General features: G+C 41.4%; 1 protein-coding gene across 2 annotated transcripts in view; it reads left to right on the top strand.

Annotated features, from left to right (window-relative positions):
• PLA2G4A (phospholipase A2 group IVA) overlaps positions 1-5664 on the top strand; it is a 93658-nt gene extending 87994 nt beyond the window's left edge. The window contains exons 17-19 of one of the 2 annotated variants that reach the window (XM_075096754.1): positions 1036-1231; positions 1440-1597; positions 2981-5664. In XM_075096754.1, the coding sequence (XP_074952855.1) occupies positions 1036-1231; positions 1440-1597; positions 2981-3112 (486 nt within the window). In that variant the 3' untranslated portion in view covers positions 3113-5664. Of the gene's footprint in view, positions 1-1035; positions 1232-1439; positions 1659-2980 lie in introns of both variants that reach the window. The other variant, XM_075096755.1, reaches the window with a different exon arrangement.
• The last annotated feature ends 9961 nt before the right edge of the window (positions 5665-15625 follow it).

Genomic DNA, 15625 nt, shown 5'->3' with positions numbered 1-15625 from the left:
CTTTGTAAACACTAATTTCAAAAAGGCAAAATCCTTTTACTCAAGAAAAAATGGTGGAAAAATTAAACGGTGCCTTAGGTTTTCATGAAGCCACCATTGAAGGGAATGGTTCAGTATTTCCAAAGCGCAAATATGTGTATAATAAAAAGAGTGACATACCTCCAGCTAATACACAGGTATAGTCCACAAGCAGAGGCTATATGCTAATGGCCTAAAGGACAGAAACCAGTTTGGTATGCTGGCTGCACAATCCCATTGGTTCTGCTTGCATTACAAAGAGTAAATGCCAATTCAAGAGTTGGCCTGTATCTGCAGTAGCGCTCTAGTGTACTTTTATTACTCCAACGCACAGGGAAATCAACCAGCTGAAGTCAGTGACTCTAGTCTTGTTTTATCATTTTACACCCACTATCTTTTAATTTCTTGCGTATCCAAAACACTTGCCCAAAGAAGGGTCCTATTTAATTCAAAACCCAGATTAAAGATGTTGACCTTCCCTCTCCTCCCTCTCACACACCCTCATTACACGCTTTTGAGTCATTACTTACAGATTATTTTGTTTACTGAGTTGTCACGAGGAAAAAAAGTCTGTTTTCCAGACTTACTTCTTCATTTAACATGCTTTCAAAATGCTGGTCTGTGTTATGATGTGACTCTGAACATAACAACGCGTGGATTGGTGTTTATTAACTCTCATTGGTTTCCACAGCACTGATACTCAGGTTGCAAGTAAAATTATGGATGTTTTTTCTACCTGTCAGCTCTGTAAATTCATCCAAAGATTTACATGACAGACCAGCTCTTTCCATCCTGTGAATCATCGCAGGTGAAGATTGCACAGGCTGAATTAGGTGCTCTGTTTGCCTTACTTGTTCATCTATACAAAGATTGACTTGACCAGTCCTTCTGCCCTAAAGAAGTATGCATGAATAAAACTGCTTCTAGTAAACAATTTGACTTGTGTCTCTCTGTAAAAAATCTCACTCACTTTGCAGTGGGTGCTTATATGCACCTGAGTCTGTGTTATCTTTTCAGGAAATTTTGCTTGCTGAAAAATGGGCCAAAATGAATAAGCTTCCTTTCCCAAAAATAGACCCAAATGTATTTGATCGAGAGGGCATGAAGGAGTGCTATGTTTTCAAACCAAAGGATACCTCTTCAGAGAAAGACTGTCCAACTATAATCCATTTTGTTTTGGCCAACATCAACTTCCGGAAGTACAAAGCTCCAGGTGAGTACGCAGTTTCCGATGCTAAACCTAGGTGTTCCTTTGAAGCTTTGTAAAGACATGGTGATTATATACTAGAAATGTTTTGTCTCTGAAATAACTCTTAAGTCTATCTGTAGTAGTTAGGGATTTCAGAAGAGCCATTAAAAATAGGTGGTAAGTCCTCAGACCTAATATTTAGATTATATTTTTGTATTTGTTCTGTGTGCAGGTATTCCAAGAGAAACACAGGAAGAGAAGGATTTGGCAGACTTTGATATTTTTGATGATCCAAACACACCGTTCTCTACCTTCAACTTCCAGTATTCCAATGAGGCTTTCAAGAGGCTTCATGATCTGATGGAGTTCAACACCCTCAATAACATAGATGTATGTCTGCCGTGTGGAAGGGGCTTAAAGGGTCTGGATTTTTGAAGGGAAAGTAGATGATGTGAGTTAGTAGATGATACAGAAGGTACAGGGGTTTACTTCAGTGTTTGCCTGATTGTTATGACATACAAAGTGCTTCCTGTATTCCCAAAATCGTGGCTGGATCAAAGCTCATTATAGTTGGTGGCAAAAATCTGCTTTGTTTTAATGAGGGCTGGAGTACACCCTAGGTAAGTTCATATTCTTTTAAATTTAGTTCCTGTGGGTTTTTTGTCAGTTTACCATCAAAAGTCCTGCAGGATAATGGAGCAAAGGTGTCCACACAGAATGTAGATGTTGTGTTCAGGATTTTATACTCAGTTCTATATGCAGATCTTCCAACTGGAAATAACGGAAAATGGAAAATTATTGTAAAGATCTCTGGAGCTGTCTTTGTCAACTAACTCGGTAATAAATATTTTTAATTAGTACTAGCTGTATCATGAGACCATGTTGATCAAAGGACTGGGAAGCCTGCCATACGAGGATAGGCTGGGAGAACTGGGTTTGTTCAGCCTGGAGAAAAGGAGGCTCAGAGGGGATCTCATCCCCATGTACCAGTACTTAAGGGGCAGCTACAAAGAAGATGGAGATTCCCTTTTTACACGGAGTCCCATGGAGAGGACAAGGGGGAATGGACACAAGTTGCTCTTGGGAGATTCCGACTGGACACGAGAGGGAAATTTTTCACAGTGAGGACAGCCAACCTTTGGAATAATCTCCCCAGGGCAGTGGTTGACTTGTCCACGTTGGACATTTTCAAGATTCAGCTGGACAGGGTGCTGGGCCGTCTTGTCTAGACTGCGCTCTTCCCAGAAAGGTTGGACTGGATGGTCCCTGAGGTCCCTTCCAACCTGTGATTCTGTGATTCTGTGACTTGCCATACGTAAATGATCATCCCAGATAAAGAAATTATATTTTTTTTTCAATATAGTGAACAAATCTTGTTACTTCAGGACAAAAGAAGCAAAAGGGAAGATTTAATCTTTCTCAAGATAATAATTATCATCTATATCATTTAAATACAGATTTTCTCAGTGTTTGACTTACCTTCCAGAATTGCACCGGGACTTGGTTTAAATGGTGTATATTCTTGCGTGACTTCTTTGACGTTGGTGGTATTCTGTCATATCTTCATATACTAACTAAATTAAAATAATTGTTTTATGCAATCAAGAAAATAGTACTCATAATAATACTCAGTGATCACTTTGTTCAATGAGGGAGCAGTGATAAAAGCAGGAGCAACAGTTGTTAATATCTGAAGGAGTCTTTCCTATCAGTTAATAAATTGTTAAAATGTTAGCTGTTTCCCTGAATGACTTGTGGTTCACTGTTTTCCAGGTGATCAAGCAGGCTATGATGGAAAGCATCGAGTACAGAAAAGAGAATCCATCTCGCTGCTCTGTGTCTCTCAGCAGTGTTGAAGCAAGGAGATTCTTCAATAAGAATAATCTTAACAACAACCATTCGTAGAGGATGTGTCACAGGTCCCACTCCTTCAAGAAGCTGGTTCTATCTTTATAACTGGAGTTAAAAAGACATTATCAGAGCATCACTGCTCCTGAATAGGGCTGTGCAAAACTCCTGAAAATATTTTCTTGTGAATTTTCAAGTTTCAATAATTGAATTTTGTACTTCTTTTTTTTAAACTAAAAGCATTGAAAACATTTCAGTATGCTGATAGCCTTATTTTAAAAAACATGGAATTAGTTTATTTTTACTATGGTCATTGGGTTCACCGTCATTCTTTTTTCTCAAAAAATTGTAAACAGTGGTTTCTCGTAGTGGGGCAGTTGTCTGATTTTTAGTTGATGTGAACTGGGCATGTCTTGAAATGCAAGATGGAATTGGAAACACAGTAGAATTAAACTTCAATAACAGAGACAATATGCTTGGGCTGGGGCCAGCAAGACCTGGGCTTGGGCCCAGATTCCCCTCTGCTTTGTATCAGTGAGATTTCCTCTGACTTTGGTTTGAAAAGCCAATACTTGCTAACTCCTCCTAGGCAACTGCAGCTCCCTAGTACATTAAGTCGCTTGATTGCTTACTAGCTCTGTTAAGGTTGGTTTCTTATTCTGGAAGGTGTTTTGCTCACTATAACCATTGGCTACATTGGCCTTACCAGAACTCCATCACCAAGCTGCATTTCAGATTTCAATTCTCTTGCATAAGTGATGTCTCAACCCCACCCCCCAAAAAAACAACAAACTGTTGATAACAAACAGGTATCAAAGAAATTGGGTTTATACATCTTTGGTATTTTAAGTGGGGTCCTCAGCTGGTTATTAATGCTACTAGGGCTTTTGTAACTGATTCTAAGAAGGATCTGCTCTTCCATCTTTTTATCTCAAACATTTTCACAAAAACTGAAGTCCACTTTACTACTCTTTAAGAACGTATGATTCCACTCAGCAAAAAATCCAACCTTGTATATTTTGTTTTTCTCTTTTGTTCCACAAAATTACATTGCTTGAATTCCTGAGCTAGTAGCACCTGTGTGTTAAATTATTGTTAGTTCGTGTATTTCTGACCAAAAGTTCTATGGACAAATTAAAAGTGATTTTGCATTTGATCGCGATTAAAAGCATCACATTTCTGCAGAGGGACTGTAGCTATGATTACTGGGGATAGCTAAAACGTTCCTAGGTAAGAATGTGAAGTAGTTCATGTGTTAAAGGCTATTTTTAAAAATATATTTTTAGGACGCTGAATAATAAAGGGCTGTCCATAAACGTAGACGATTTTAGTACCATCTCAACAAGTGTTGAGATAACTCTGTAAATGCATAGAAAAATGCAGATGCACCTCCAAAAACTTCCAGCATCCTTTGAAATAATGTAATTGGCAAGTGTGTAACGTGGGAGAGAGCAAGAGGAACGGACGAGGTCACTGGTGGCCTTGCACTTTGTGCAAGATGCAGGAGTCACATGGTTTTTGGGCGCTTGGCTGCCTCGTTTAATTTTTTTTGAAGTTTGTGGGATTAACTCTCAGCAAATATACCTGGCAGTCCCAGCAGCTCTTTCTTAGCTGCTTTTCTCTGGAGTTCGAAGAAAATGGCAGGGGCTGAATAATTTAAGTCAAGGTGAGATTGCTGTCTGTGAGAATTAATGCAAAAGAGCACACAAAGGTGTTTGCAGAGGTGAGAGGGGAAAAACATATCCCCAGCCACCCTGTGGGTTACTTGTCCAGCACTCCACAGCAGATGGAGAAGAAAAGCACTCCTTTTGCTAGGAATGTCATCATGGTGAAAACAAAGCACGCTTTAAGTAGGATTATTTGCAGTATCATGGTCAGAAGGCACATGTGTTTCCCTTCAAGAACTGCAAGTGGAATTTTGGTCTCAAGATTTCTGTTGATGTTAATAGGGTTCCAGTTTCACCCTCTCTCTTTCTGATAAGGCTGTTGGGATCCCAGCAAATGCTAAGATCGTAGGCATGATGAATGCCATCACTCTGCGCAGAGAGTTTTTGAAGCGTAGCTTATCTTTTGTTTGATAGTTTTCTGACAAACAATTGTTACAGTAACTGCTCGTTTATCAGTTTATTGCTAATTCAGTGGCTGTTCTTTTTATCCTGAATTACTGAGCTATTTTAAATGGCTAAAAACTGTAAGCCCACGGGAAGGGAAGTAATTATAATACATTTCTTTTAACAGCCACTGTACCATCCCTCCTTAAATATACATGCGACGTTACATGATTAATAGCATCTTCTGTGTTGATTAATAGGTTTTATCTCTGAGTTACTGCGTGTTTAAAATCAGGAGAGAAAATAAAAGCAAATTCTCTTAATGCTGCATAATTTAAACACTTTCAGTAAATTTTGGAATACACGAAGAAACTGGTACTGTTATTGTAATATTGTCTTTTAAATATTTTTTTCCTTTGTTGCCATAATATTTGTATTTTTTATTTTATACTATGGACCTACTCTGTTTTGTAGAAGTGTTTTATAATACTTTATACGTGCTTTATGTTATCACAATGTTATCAGACAACAAAAAATAAAACTTAACTATATTTGGCACCTACTGTTTCAGACAGTTTATTTTGATAATTTGCATTATATTTTCGCTTTTATTGTGAAGAGATGTGGGACAGCTCACAAGCAGGAAATTCAAGGTTTTGCTTGCTAGTCTTTCTTTCTAATTGAGATGTTAAAACTAAACTTTTTGAGCAGTACAGTGTGTGGGGACAACACATCAATCCATTTCTATTCCTACAGATACATTTTGGTATCGGCACTCTGCCACATGTTTTGTGCCGTTCTCTTAAAGAGTTACTGCAGCGAATTACAGTATGGGTGTGAGTGCTGAGTCTTTGCTGCCTTTAACCTCAGATTTCTTAAAAAGCAGATCGAGGAGGGAAGTTCCTCCAAACCTCTTCAGATCAAATAGCTGCCAGCCTGTTGCTTCTGTTTGCTGAAAACCAGGAGCCGCCTGTCATTTGCAGGTACTTCAAAATGCAAAGGCATCATTCTGATAGAAAGTGTGTATTTTTAAAATAGCAAAAAAAAAAAAAGTTTTCTCCCATTACTGTATGGTCAATAAGGCTAAAAGTCAGCTACGACCAAGAGATCTAAGAGTAAAATGTTAGAGGCATCAAAAGCTTGGTGTCTGGTCTGTATATGGGGGGAGTGACAAGTGTCTCGATATGCCTAAATTCTCGTGAGCCAACACTGCTGGACCTTACACAGCTGTAGGAACCAGTATACATTTTCTCATTCTGGAGCAGACTGCTAGGGCAGGAGTCCCTCTGCTAAAATCAGATCTGTCATAAAAAAACCTTTTCAAAGGTTTCAAACCTTTTCATAAAAAAAACTTTTTCAAACATTTGAAGTGTCTTGGGCTTCCCAGAAGCTCAATGGCAAGTTCATAAGTGTGAATTACACTACAGTCTCAGAACAAACGACCTCTCTTAATTCTGTGTTCATAAGCTTCTAATGGAAAAATCCATCCTGGTGCAGTCAGAAACTTAGAAATTGAAACCTTATTTCAGTTCAGCTGCGGAGTGGAATACTAGGACTTACAGTCTTAGTCACACATTATATTACAAATTACTTCAAAGGAGAATAATAATGCAGAAGAAACCTCTTCCACTTCTTATAACAGATGTGAAACCAAGAACATGCACATTTTTTTCCTTAGCCTAAAAAGTTAGTCCTTTCTTTCTCGTTTTCCCATCTTTCAATCACTCATTCACCTGTTTCATGCCTGCAATATTTTTTTCCAACTGAACGTGTTATACATAGAAGGTGGGTTCCGAGAATTAATTATTTCAGGTGTCAGAAATTATTTTAGGTGATGCCTGCAGGAGTGACTGCAAACAGCTTGGCCTTGGAGGTAAGCATGGCTCCTGTAAAGCAGATGTAGACTACATGTCTGCCCCACTCCAGGGAAGCCTGGCACCAAACCTGGCCCTGAGCTTGCATTTCTTTTCTGTAGGACCTTTGGGCACTCTCCAGCTGCCAGGACAGGTATCTGAAATCTCTGCTTGTGTTATTCCTTTAGCAGCAGGAGCAAACGCTCAGAATAAAATCCTATTGACCCAGAAAGAAAGAAAGCACGAGACCGTTGACCTCAAGACTGTTTGCATCAGCAAAAAGAAAATTCGTTTTGGCAGGGAAACAGTGCTGGAAATGAACGTGTTTTCTGGTTTGACCCAGCATATTTTGTCCGTGAAATGAAACTTGAGAAGTCAGTGTAAACGGGCTGCAGTGTTCCCTTTACCACAGCCCAGATCACCCACAGATCTCTGCTTTTAGAGCACTGACAGGCTTGTTTTTAAGGAGAGCTGTTCCGCCACTCCGAACACACAAATGGATGTGAGATCAGTAACACTGAGGAGCGAGTTGTGCAACTGTGTGTATTTACATAACACGTTTGCTCTGATGCTCACTCAAAGCAAAAGCACGTAGACGTTTCCTGAAGCTGTAAATTCACCCATCACTCTTACTGCTTTTGCGTTTCACATACAGGCTGGATTTGTGTGTTGATGTGACTCATCCCATTAAGTTATGTACACTGGCTCTTCTCACGCTAGGTAAAAACTGAAGACCATTGGAGTTCACAGGCAAGGAATTTCCCATGACCACAAAAACATGAGACCATTTTGTATGTGAAGAACAGGCAGTGCAGGAATGAAGTTGACAGAGCGACTTGTTAACCTTTGCACTAACCAAAAAGTACAATATTTAGTACAATAGGAAGGAATTCCTTATGTGACCATTTAACCCTTGAGTGCTAAGCCACCCAAACTTGGCTCAAGCAGAAATTAGGGACCAAAGGCCAGGCCAAGACTTCTGTTCTCTTCAGGTTTTGTCAGGAGAGGTATGGGAATAGAAGAAAAGTCCCAAAACAGGAGACCCTAGCACAGGAGGAGAGACCTGTGCCCCAGGAGTGCCACAAATACAGCCAGACCCAAGAAATAGAGGGAGGCAAACGGGGCACTGAAAGGGAAACCCCAGCTGTGACGGGGCTGCTGGGCAGTTGTGCAAGGGCTGGGGCGGAGGGATGTCTGATGTCTGCAGAGGGGAACCATCCCGCCAGTGCTTTGGTCTTCCCCGTGACTCTGTCTGTGCCAGGAGTCGTAAGTCCCGTTCCTGAGGTCTTCCTGAGATCTTCCAAAAAAGCCTCGGGGAACTGAACTCAACTTTGTGCTCAAAAAATATACTGCCTTTAATCAGAGCAATGCTCTTCCAGTGCTTCTTCCTTGAAGCCTGTGGCCAAGCTAGAAACAGAAACCTGAGAGCTTTGGGGTGATTTTGGCCCTTCTGTTTCCCTCTAATTCTCAGCCAGATGTAATTTTCTTCGGCAAGTCAGAAGTCAGCAGGGAAAAATAGGCAGCTCCCTTCTTTTTCAGGTCTGAAACTATAACTTCCACCACTGCAGTACAAGCTACATAGGTAAAGTTATGCAATTTTTTTGTTACCATTTTCTAATTTAGCTTCATATCTGCTCCTCACCCAACTTCCTGGACAGGGTCATGGGGACGGATGGCTGGGGCCAGTGCTTGCTCCGCACCGGAGATGGAAACTCACCTCTTCTGCAAGGCACATCATTAAGTGCCTAAGATGAGGAGGTTAATGTAGGAGGCATGTTCCACATCTAGCTTGTGCTAAATGCATGTTATAGACATTTTATTGCCAACACGTTGCTTGGAGTGTGTTCTGGAAAACATGAAACGGCATTAACGTGATGATATTAAAAGAAATTGAGGCAATTATTTTGCCAGCATGTTTGGGAACTGGAAACAGTGATACTTTGCAGCTGTAGATTTAATACAAATCCTTTCTTCTGGTCCACTTTTGCTAAACCCTGGGAATTGGCTACAGGAGGTTTTTGTATTATGGACAAACACTGTTTATGACACTAATTAACCCATGCTAGCTGACAGCAGAAATAGACACAGCCTGAACTGCTGAGATAGATAGTATCTGTGTGCTGACAGATGTGGATGTGAAAGTCTGTCTGTCCATAGCCCCAGGGCTCTCACTTTTGGGCAGGACATAGCGGGTGATGGCTGTGGAGGAGCTGCAACCTTCTTTACCCATGGATCTTGGGTCGGGATGAGCAAACACAGCGGTAGCGGAGGCTGAGACGAGGTTGGAATCAGTGGGCGAAGAAACTCATTGGTGCTGAAGTGGGACGTATGCTGTGGGCCGTCTCCAAAGTTTGCGTCTACTGTGCTGTTGCAGCACTCGCAGCTGATGACGAAGGCTGGGAGGAATCAACAGCCCAATAGCCTGCGCAGTGTTTGGCATTTTTCCATTTGCCTAATAAAGCTGATGGAAAACACTAGTTAAGAAATTCTGCCTCCAGTAACCTCATCCCATTTTGAACGGGTGCTCATTTGACCTTGGGGAGGTCCAAAAAGTTACTAATGCTGATTAACTCTCATTTCCTATTCTTCCCTCAGTTTCAAGTCTCTTTTAATAGCTTGTTTAAAGCCAGTTTCCAGCCTCCACCCTCCATCCTTATGTGGAGAAGCCTCTTCCAAGCAGGTTTAGAGCAGGTTTCAATAACCCACCAGACCATAGACCTTCTTCTGTTATTGCATGCCCATGTGTCTCTTCTTTCTCTTTTTTTCAGGCAGTGTGGGACAAGGGCTTGCCGGAAAATAAATGTGATAATAATTTGGCATCTGAAATCCTCACTGTGGCTTTGTGGATCACTTCCTTTTCTTCTTTTTTTTTTTTTTTTAATTTTCTTTTTGAGCCTGAACTGTTTCTTCCTTAGTTTGATGTGCTATGCCAAGCAAATGCTGTTTGCCAGCAAGTAGGCGGTGACCGTAGGAGCAATGACATGCTGACATCACATGTGTCATGGCAGGACTGTGCAGCTATGAGCTTTGGCAGCGAGACTGTCATGGTTTTAGCTGGGGTAGAGTTAATTTTCTTCACTCCAGCTGGCATAGTGCTGTGCTTTGGACTTAGTATGAAAATAGTGTTGATAACACTCCGATGTTTTAGTTGTTGCTGGGTAGTGCTTGTACTAGTCAAGGACTTTTCTAGCTTCCCATGCTCTGCCGGGTGCACAAGAAGCCAGGAGGGGAGGTGGCACAGCTAAAGCAGGGGATTCGAACTGGCCAAAGAGATATTACATATCATGTAACGTCATGCCCAGGTTAACTGGAAGGAGCTGGCCAGGGCAGGGAGGCAGCAACCGTGGCTCAGGGACAGGCAGTGTCGGTCGGCGGGTGGTGAGCAGTTTTATCGTTTGTGTTCCTGGTTTTTTCCCTTTTTCCCTTTTCCTTTTTATTATATTATCATCATTGTTGTTATTATTATCATAATCAGTATTATTATCAATATTATCATTATTATTTTATTTTAATTATTAAACTGTTCTTATCTCAACCCACAAGTTTTTTTTTGCTTTTGCTCTCCCGATTCTCTTCCCCATTCCACAGGGGTGGGGGGAGTGAGCGAGCAGCTGCGTGGTGTTTAGTTGCTGACTGGGGCTGAACCACGACAGAGAAGCAGAAGCTGTTCACCAGTGTTGTATGTTCTTGATTTCCCAAGAGGAACATCTGTGCTTTCTTTTCCTGTCACTCTTCTATAGCGCTTCTGAAACAAGATGTGGAAATGGCACCTAGATGAGTGAGATGCTGTAATTAGTGGGATTCATTAAGTTGCTAACGAGTAATGGTTGCATCCAGCAGTAAAGGAGATCATCGAAACCGTGGGTCGCATTGTCAAATATGATTAATAGAAATAGCAGTAGGCCACAGCTAATTTTTCTTTATTCCACAGAAGAACAGCTTAAAATTCAGCTCGCTTCCCTGCCCACCCCAGCATGCTCATCTTCCCACTGCAGCTGTCTGCTCGGATGTACTGTGTGAGAACAGGCAGGCAGTTAGTGTCTGCTGAGATGCTGTTCTCCAGGGACATGTGAGGGCCATGCATGTTTCACCCCTTTCTCATGTAGTTACACAAAGCTTTGTAATGCAGCTGGGATGGCCAGAAGATCCAGTAGCCGGGTGTGGGGTGTTGTGATGGAGCATCAGGCAGCTGCCTGGTAGTTAAGCAGCTCCGGATGTGGCCATGGCAAAAAAAACAACAACAACAACAACAAAAAAAACCACAAAAAAGGTTTCTGGTTCACTGCAAGTTTTGATGTTTTGCAACTCACTTTCAGCATGGAAAATACCAAAGAAAAGAAAAAACATCTGGCCAGCATGGTGACCCTGGGCGACCCTGGAAGCAGCCCTTCCCCATAGTTTTGCTGCTGTTTCCAGCTCCTCTGTTATGCTGCTGGAGCTGTGGCATCTGCTGCCCTGATCCAGACCCTTCAGGTGCTGTTCCCATATCACAGCCCTGGCCCAGCCAGGGGTAGACGTGGTTCTGGTCCTTCTCTGCACTAGACCACCAAAACCAAGGTGTTTCAGCGGAATATGTATAAATAGCTGTATCCAAAGGTCTCCAGGCTGCAAGGAGCTAAAGGCGGGGCAGTGCCTCAAAAGGCTCCCCTCCTCTCTACCCATTGTAGATAAAAACCTGCCATTTGCAGGGCACTTCAGATGATTTCTTTTCACCCGTATTCCACAAAAATATAGGAGACTGTAATACACCATTACTCACCTTAGGCTTTATATTTGCCAAGTGGAGGTATATGGGGGAAATAAGTCAACTGTCTTTTTCACAGATCCTACCCTGTAGCTGTACGCTTCTACGGGAGAACTTATCTTGGGCCGCATATCTCCGGGACACAGGGCTCTACCCACCCTGGGGACAGTGATGCACAGACATCAATATGATGGATACAAAATGTCCGTTTATTTAGCTGCGTCACACGCTTATATAGCTCTTGCGCTTCCTGTTCCTGCCACTCCTATGGGGAGGAGTCTATCTTTCCGTCACATCCCGTGATCTTCCGGTCGCCGATCCCCGTCTATTCCCCTACACTGCCCCTTCCCCATCTGCTTCTGGCTTTCAAGCCACCTCAGAAAAATACAAATCTTCCCTTTACACCCAGCTGCCATGAAGCAAGGTGTTCGGGTGTTTGAAACTATTTTAAAAGGTCTCCACCAACTTCCTGAAGTACAAGAAATACAATCTTTTAGATGAAGAACACATGATTATACCGTTAAATATATATATTTAAAATTTATGTTCACCTTATGAACTGTCATTGCTCAGGAGCAAACCCAACCCACTTTTATTCTCATCCCTGTGGGCAGGCGCATGTTTCCAGCTAAAGGAAATATTAAAAGAAAAAAAGATTAATGTTTAGTTCATGTGTCAGTATAGGCAGCAGAGTGATGGAGTCAGGGTTTGTCTTTTTGCTTGTAAATTAGTGATTTGGTACCAGTAGTGAGAAGGGTGAGTTGTGAATGCAGCAAAATGTGATGGAAGTGACCTTCTACGTTTAATAAGATGGTTAAAAACTGGGACGACATGAAAGGGATACCAGTTTGCCTGGTGTGTGCTTTACACACTAAATGAGGTAGGACGCCTTTTTCCATCTTGAAGGCTGTAGCCTTAGGTGTTTCATACAGCATACACTCTAACATAGATGTTTCTCTTATAAGCAAAGATAACTAGCTGCCCACGATATCAGCCAAATTTAAATCAGTTTGAATGAAAATTCAAAGGCACAGACTTTGGTCTACAATTGTGTTTTGCACAAAAAACAGCCATTCTTTCTTCTGCCATGAGTTCCCCTTCTGTCAAACCAAGACAGTTCTGACCCATCCCTGACATGGCGTAACCCGGGCGGTGAGCAATCTTTAATCAGAGTATTTTTTTTTTCCTTTTTTTTGATGCTTTGTTTTTAAAGCACATTTTGGTACACTGACTTCAAAGGATTTACCAGAAGAGATTTGGACTGGACCAATGACATGGCTGATATACAGAGGAGAAAACAGGTCAGCTAATGTCGGTGGAGCTGATTGAAATAAAATAAACCCAGGAGCATGGTGCTTTTTTCTGCAACCTGAATTGTAACATGTGGATGGTGGTACATGAAGGCTGCCAGAGAGCTTAAGTGACAGGTGGTGGGTTCCCTTCATTGGCTAGCCACTGTAATCTGGTCAACAGGACATGCATGTGTCATCTAAACAACATCCACTGGACATTGTTTTATTTCTTAAACAGCAATTAACAAGAAAGAGGGAACGAAAAAAAAAGCAAGATGTAAACCCAACATAATCTTCCGTGCGTGTGGCTGGAAGGGTGAGGCCAAAGCTCTTCTTGCAAAAATACATAGTGGCGGTTAAGCTGGAAAAACATGCACAGAGAACTACGCACAGAAAAGTTGCTAACTTGAACCTTGCATATAAACCTGAAGAGAATTTGCTATTTTAAATTTGGTTTCCTTTCAAATCAGGATGAGCATTCAGAGTCCTGTAGCTGAACCACTTCCAAACAACTCACTTTGGTAAAGTTTTAACATTTCACTCAAATGTAAAATTTCAACATTTTTGTTATACAGTGTGATGAAAGCCAACTTTTCTGCTATGTTGTGTAATGTAATAAATGTCAGATTGAAAAACTCAACTTAATTGAAACATCTTTTTATAATTGCCCATGATGTTGTGAGATACACTTAGCAAAAATATGCCAACTTAATGGATGCAATTGTATCACAGTTTTCTGATGGCAAAACATCACAGTGGAAAACAGACTTTGCTAATATTTTCCTAGTTCCCTGTGTGGTGGGACACTAAGGAAAGCTCTTGCAAAACACAAAACTTTGTCTTATGAATGTAGAGGTAATACCCAAGTGATGGTCTTTTGCCTTTTAATTAAACACAGGTTATTTAGGAAAAATAAAAATAATTTTAAAAACTGGCCTTCATCTCCCAGCAGAAGCAGGAAATAGTGCTTAAGTGCCTCTCTAACTCCAGCTTTGGCTCCTTTGGTGTCCTTCGCAATCACCATCAAACCTCCTCTCCTTGGTGCTGTAGGCTGATGGTTTTTAGCAGAGCGATGTAATCCTGTGTGGTAAGGACAGTTCTGGGGACCAATGCGCTGCTCCCCGGAAAGCCAGGGCACGTTCAACCGTCACTCATCCCACGGAGGTGATAAAGCCCTTCCCCAAATGGCGACACACAGACAGAACAAGATGCTAAATGCTGTGATTTATTAGCTCAGTGAATGGGGATTTAATGATTCATGAGATTTCTCCTGGATGCGCAAACACACTTTTTGCAGGACATCACTAACACTAAGTGCCTCTGAGCAATCTGGCACTCCTCAGGTGAGGAGGATGTACCCTGCTGTACGCAAACGAGTCCTTCCCTTGACTTGAGGACAGGCCAGTACAGAATCAGTCCATCAAGTTGCAAAAAAAAAGCTAGTTAACCTTGGAACGTAAAATATTTCAATGTAAAACTGAACAGGTTTCAGTCTTCCTTCACAGTACGGCATGTCTGCCAATTTGTCTTAAGATTTTTTTCAGCAATCTTAAACCAAAATGTTTTCTACTTCTCAGTGATATTGCAATAAAAATAATTGTAAGTCTACTTATGTGTGCAACAGAATTATGTATATAGTAATTAGACTTTCATGAGTGAAATGTTGAACAGCTTTGTGTTTTGTGCAGTCTGTAGTTATGTTTAAGGAAAACATGGAGAAGACACTGTCAGTGCCTCCATGTGCTGAGCCTCTGAGCTTACCTGGTTCACTCCACCTGGACATGCTGTTCAAGACTGTTAGTTTCGTTAGTTAAAGTATGGTTATTTGCCAAATAACTTATGTATCAGTCCATGTGCTTCACAGCAGTCTGTGGCTAGAAAAAACTCTTGCCAGCCTGCAACTCATGTTATGAACAAGCACGTAAAAAGCAAAACAAAACAAAACCACTTCTTCCAAAGTAGGAAAATTCAGATTTCCAGTGGTTTTGTGGTGGTGACAAATCAAGGAAGAGCTGCTGGCCCTTTCCCTTATCTAGTAGGAATTGCAGTGAGTCAGTGTCCACACAGAAGAGTGGCCTTGGCCATGTTGCTGATAACTGCAGCGTGTGATCCTCACGGGGGCCATGGCTATACATGTGTCTTACTTTCCTTCCGTATCTGCATATGGGCCGCTGAAGGGCAGTGGTGTCCTCTGGGGTTTCTGCTTGTGTTTTACATCTCATAAACTCCTATGCCACTGTTGTGTTACAAATGGGTTGATAGTAGTTTAAGGTGAATTTCAGCCATAGGCAAAACAAACAAACAAACAAACAAAACCCCACAAAAACCTAGGACATCTATGCACGAAGTGGGTCAAGTCCATTAGGAATGGAGGGTAAATCCATGTGGAACAGGGTTTACTTCACAGGCTTGCTAATATTTTGCTCTGTGCCTTATTGTTTTTCTTGCCTTTAGGTATTTTCAGCTGTAAAGACCTAACAGATAGATTGCTAATATATTATTATGTATCACTCTGGTCTGAGTAGTCAAGAAAGAATATGAGACTCTGTAGCTGGACTTAATTTTGACACATAAGAATTTTCTATGTAGGTACACACACACATACAGATATTTATGGCGGTTGTTCTTTA

This window comes from Phalacrocorax aristotelis, chromosome 6, assembly GCF_949628215.1.
Source record: "Phalacrocorax aristotelis chromosome 6, bGulAri2.1, whole genome shotgun sequence".
Taxonomy (NCBI): Eukaryota; Metazoa; Chordata; class Aves; order Suliformes; family Phalacrocoracidae; genus Phalacrocorax; species Phalacrocorax aristotelis.
Note: the sequence above shows the minus strand (reverse complement) of the source record. Positions and strands in the feature narration are given on the sequence as shown.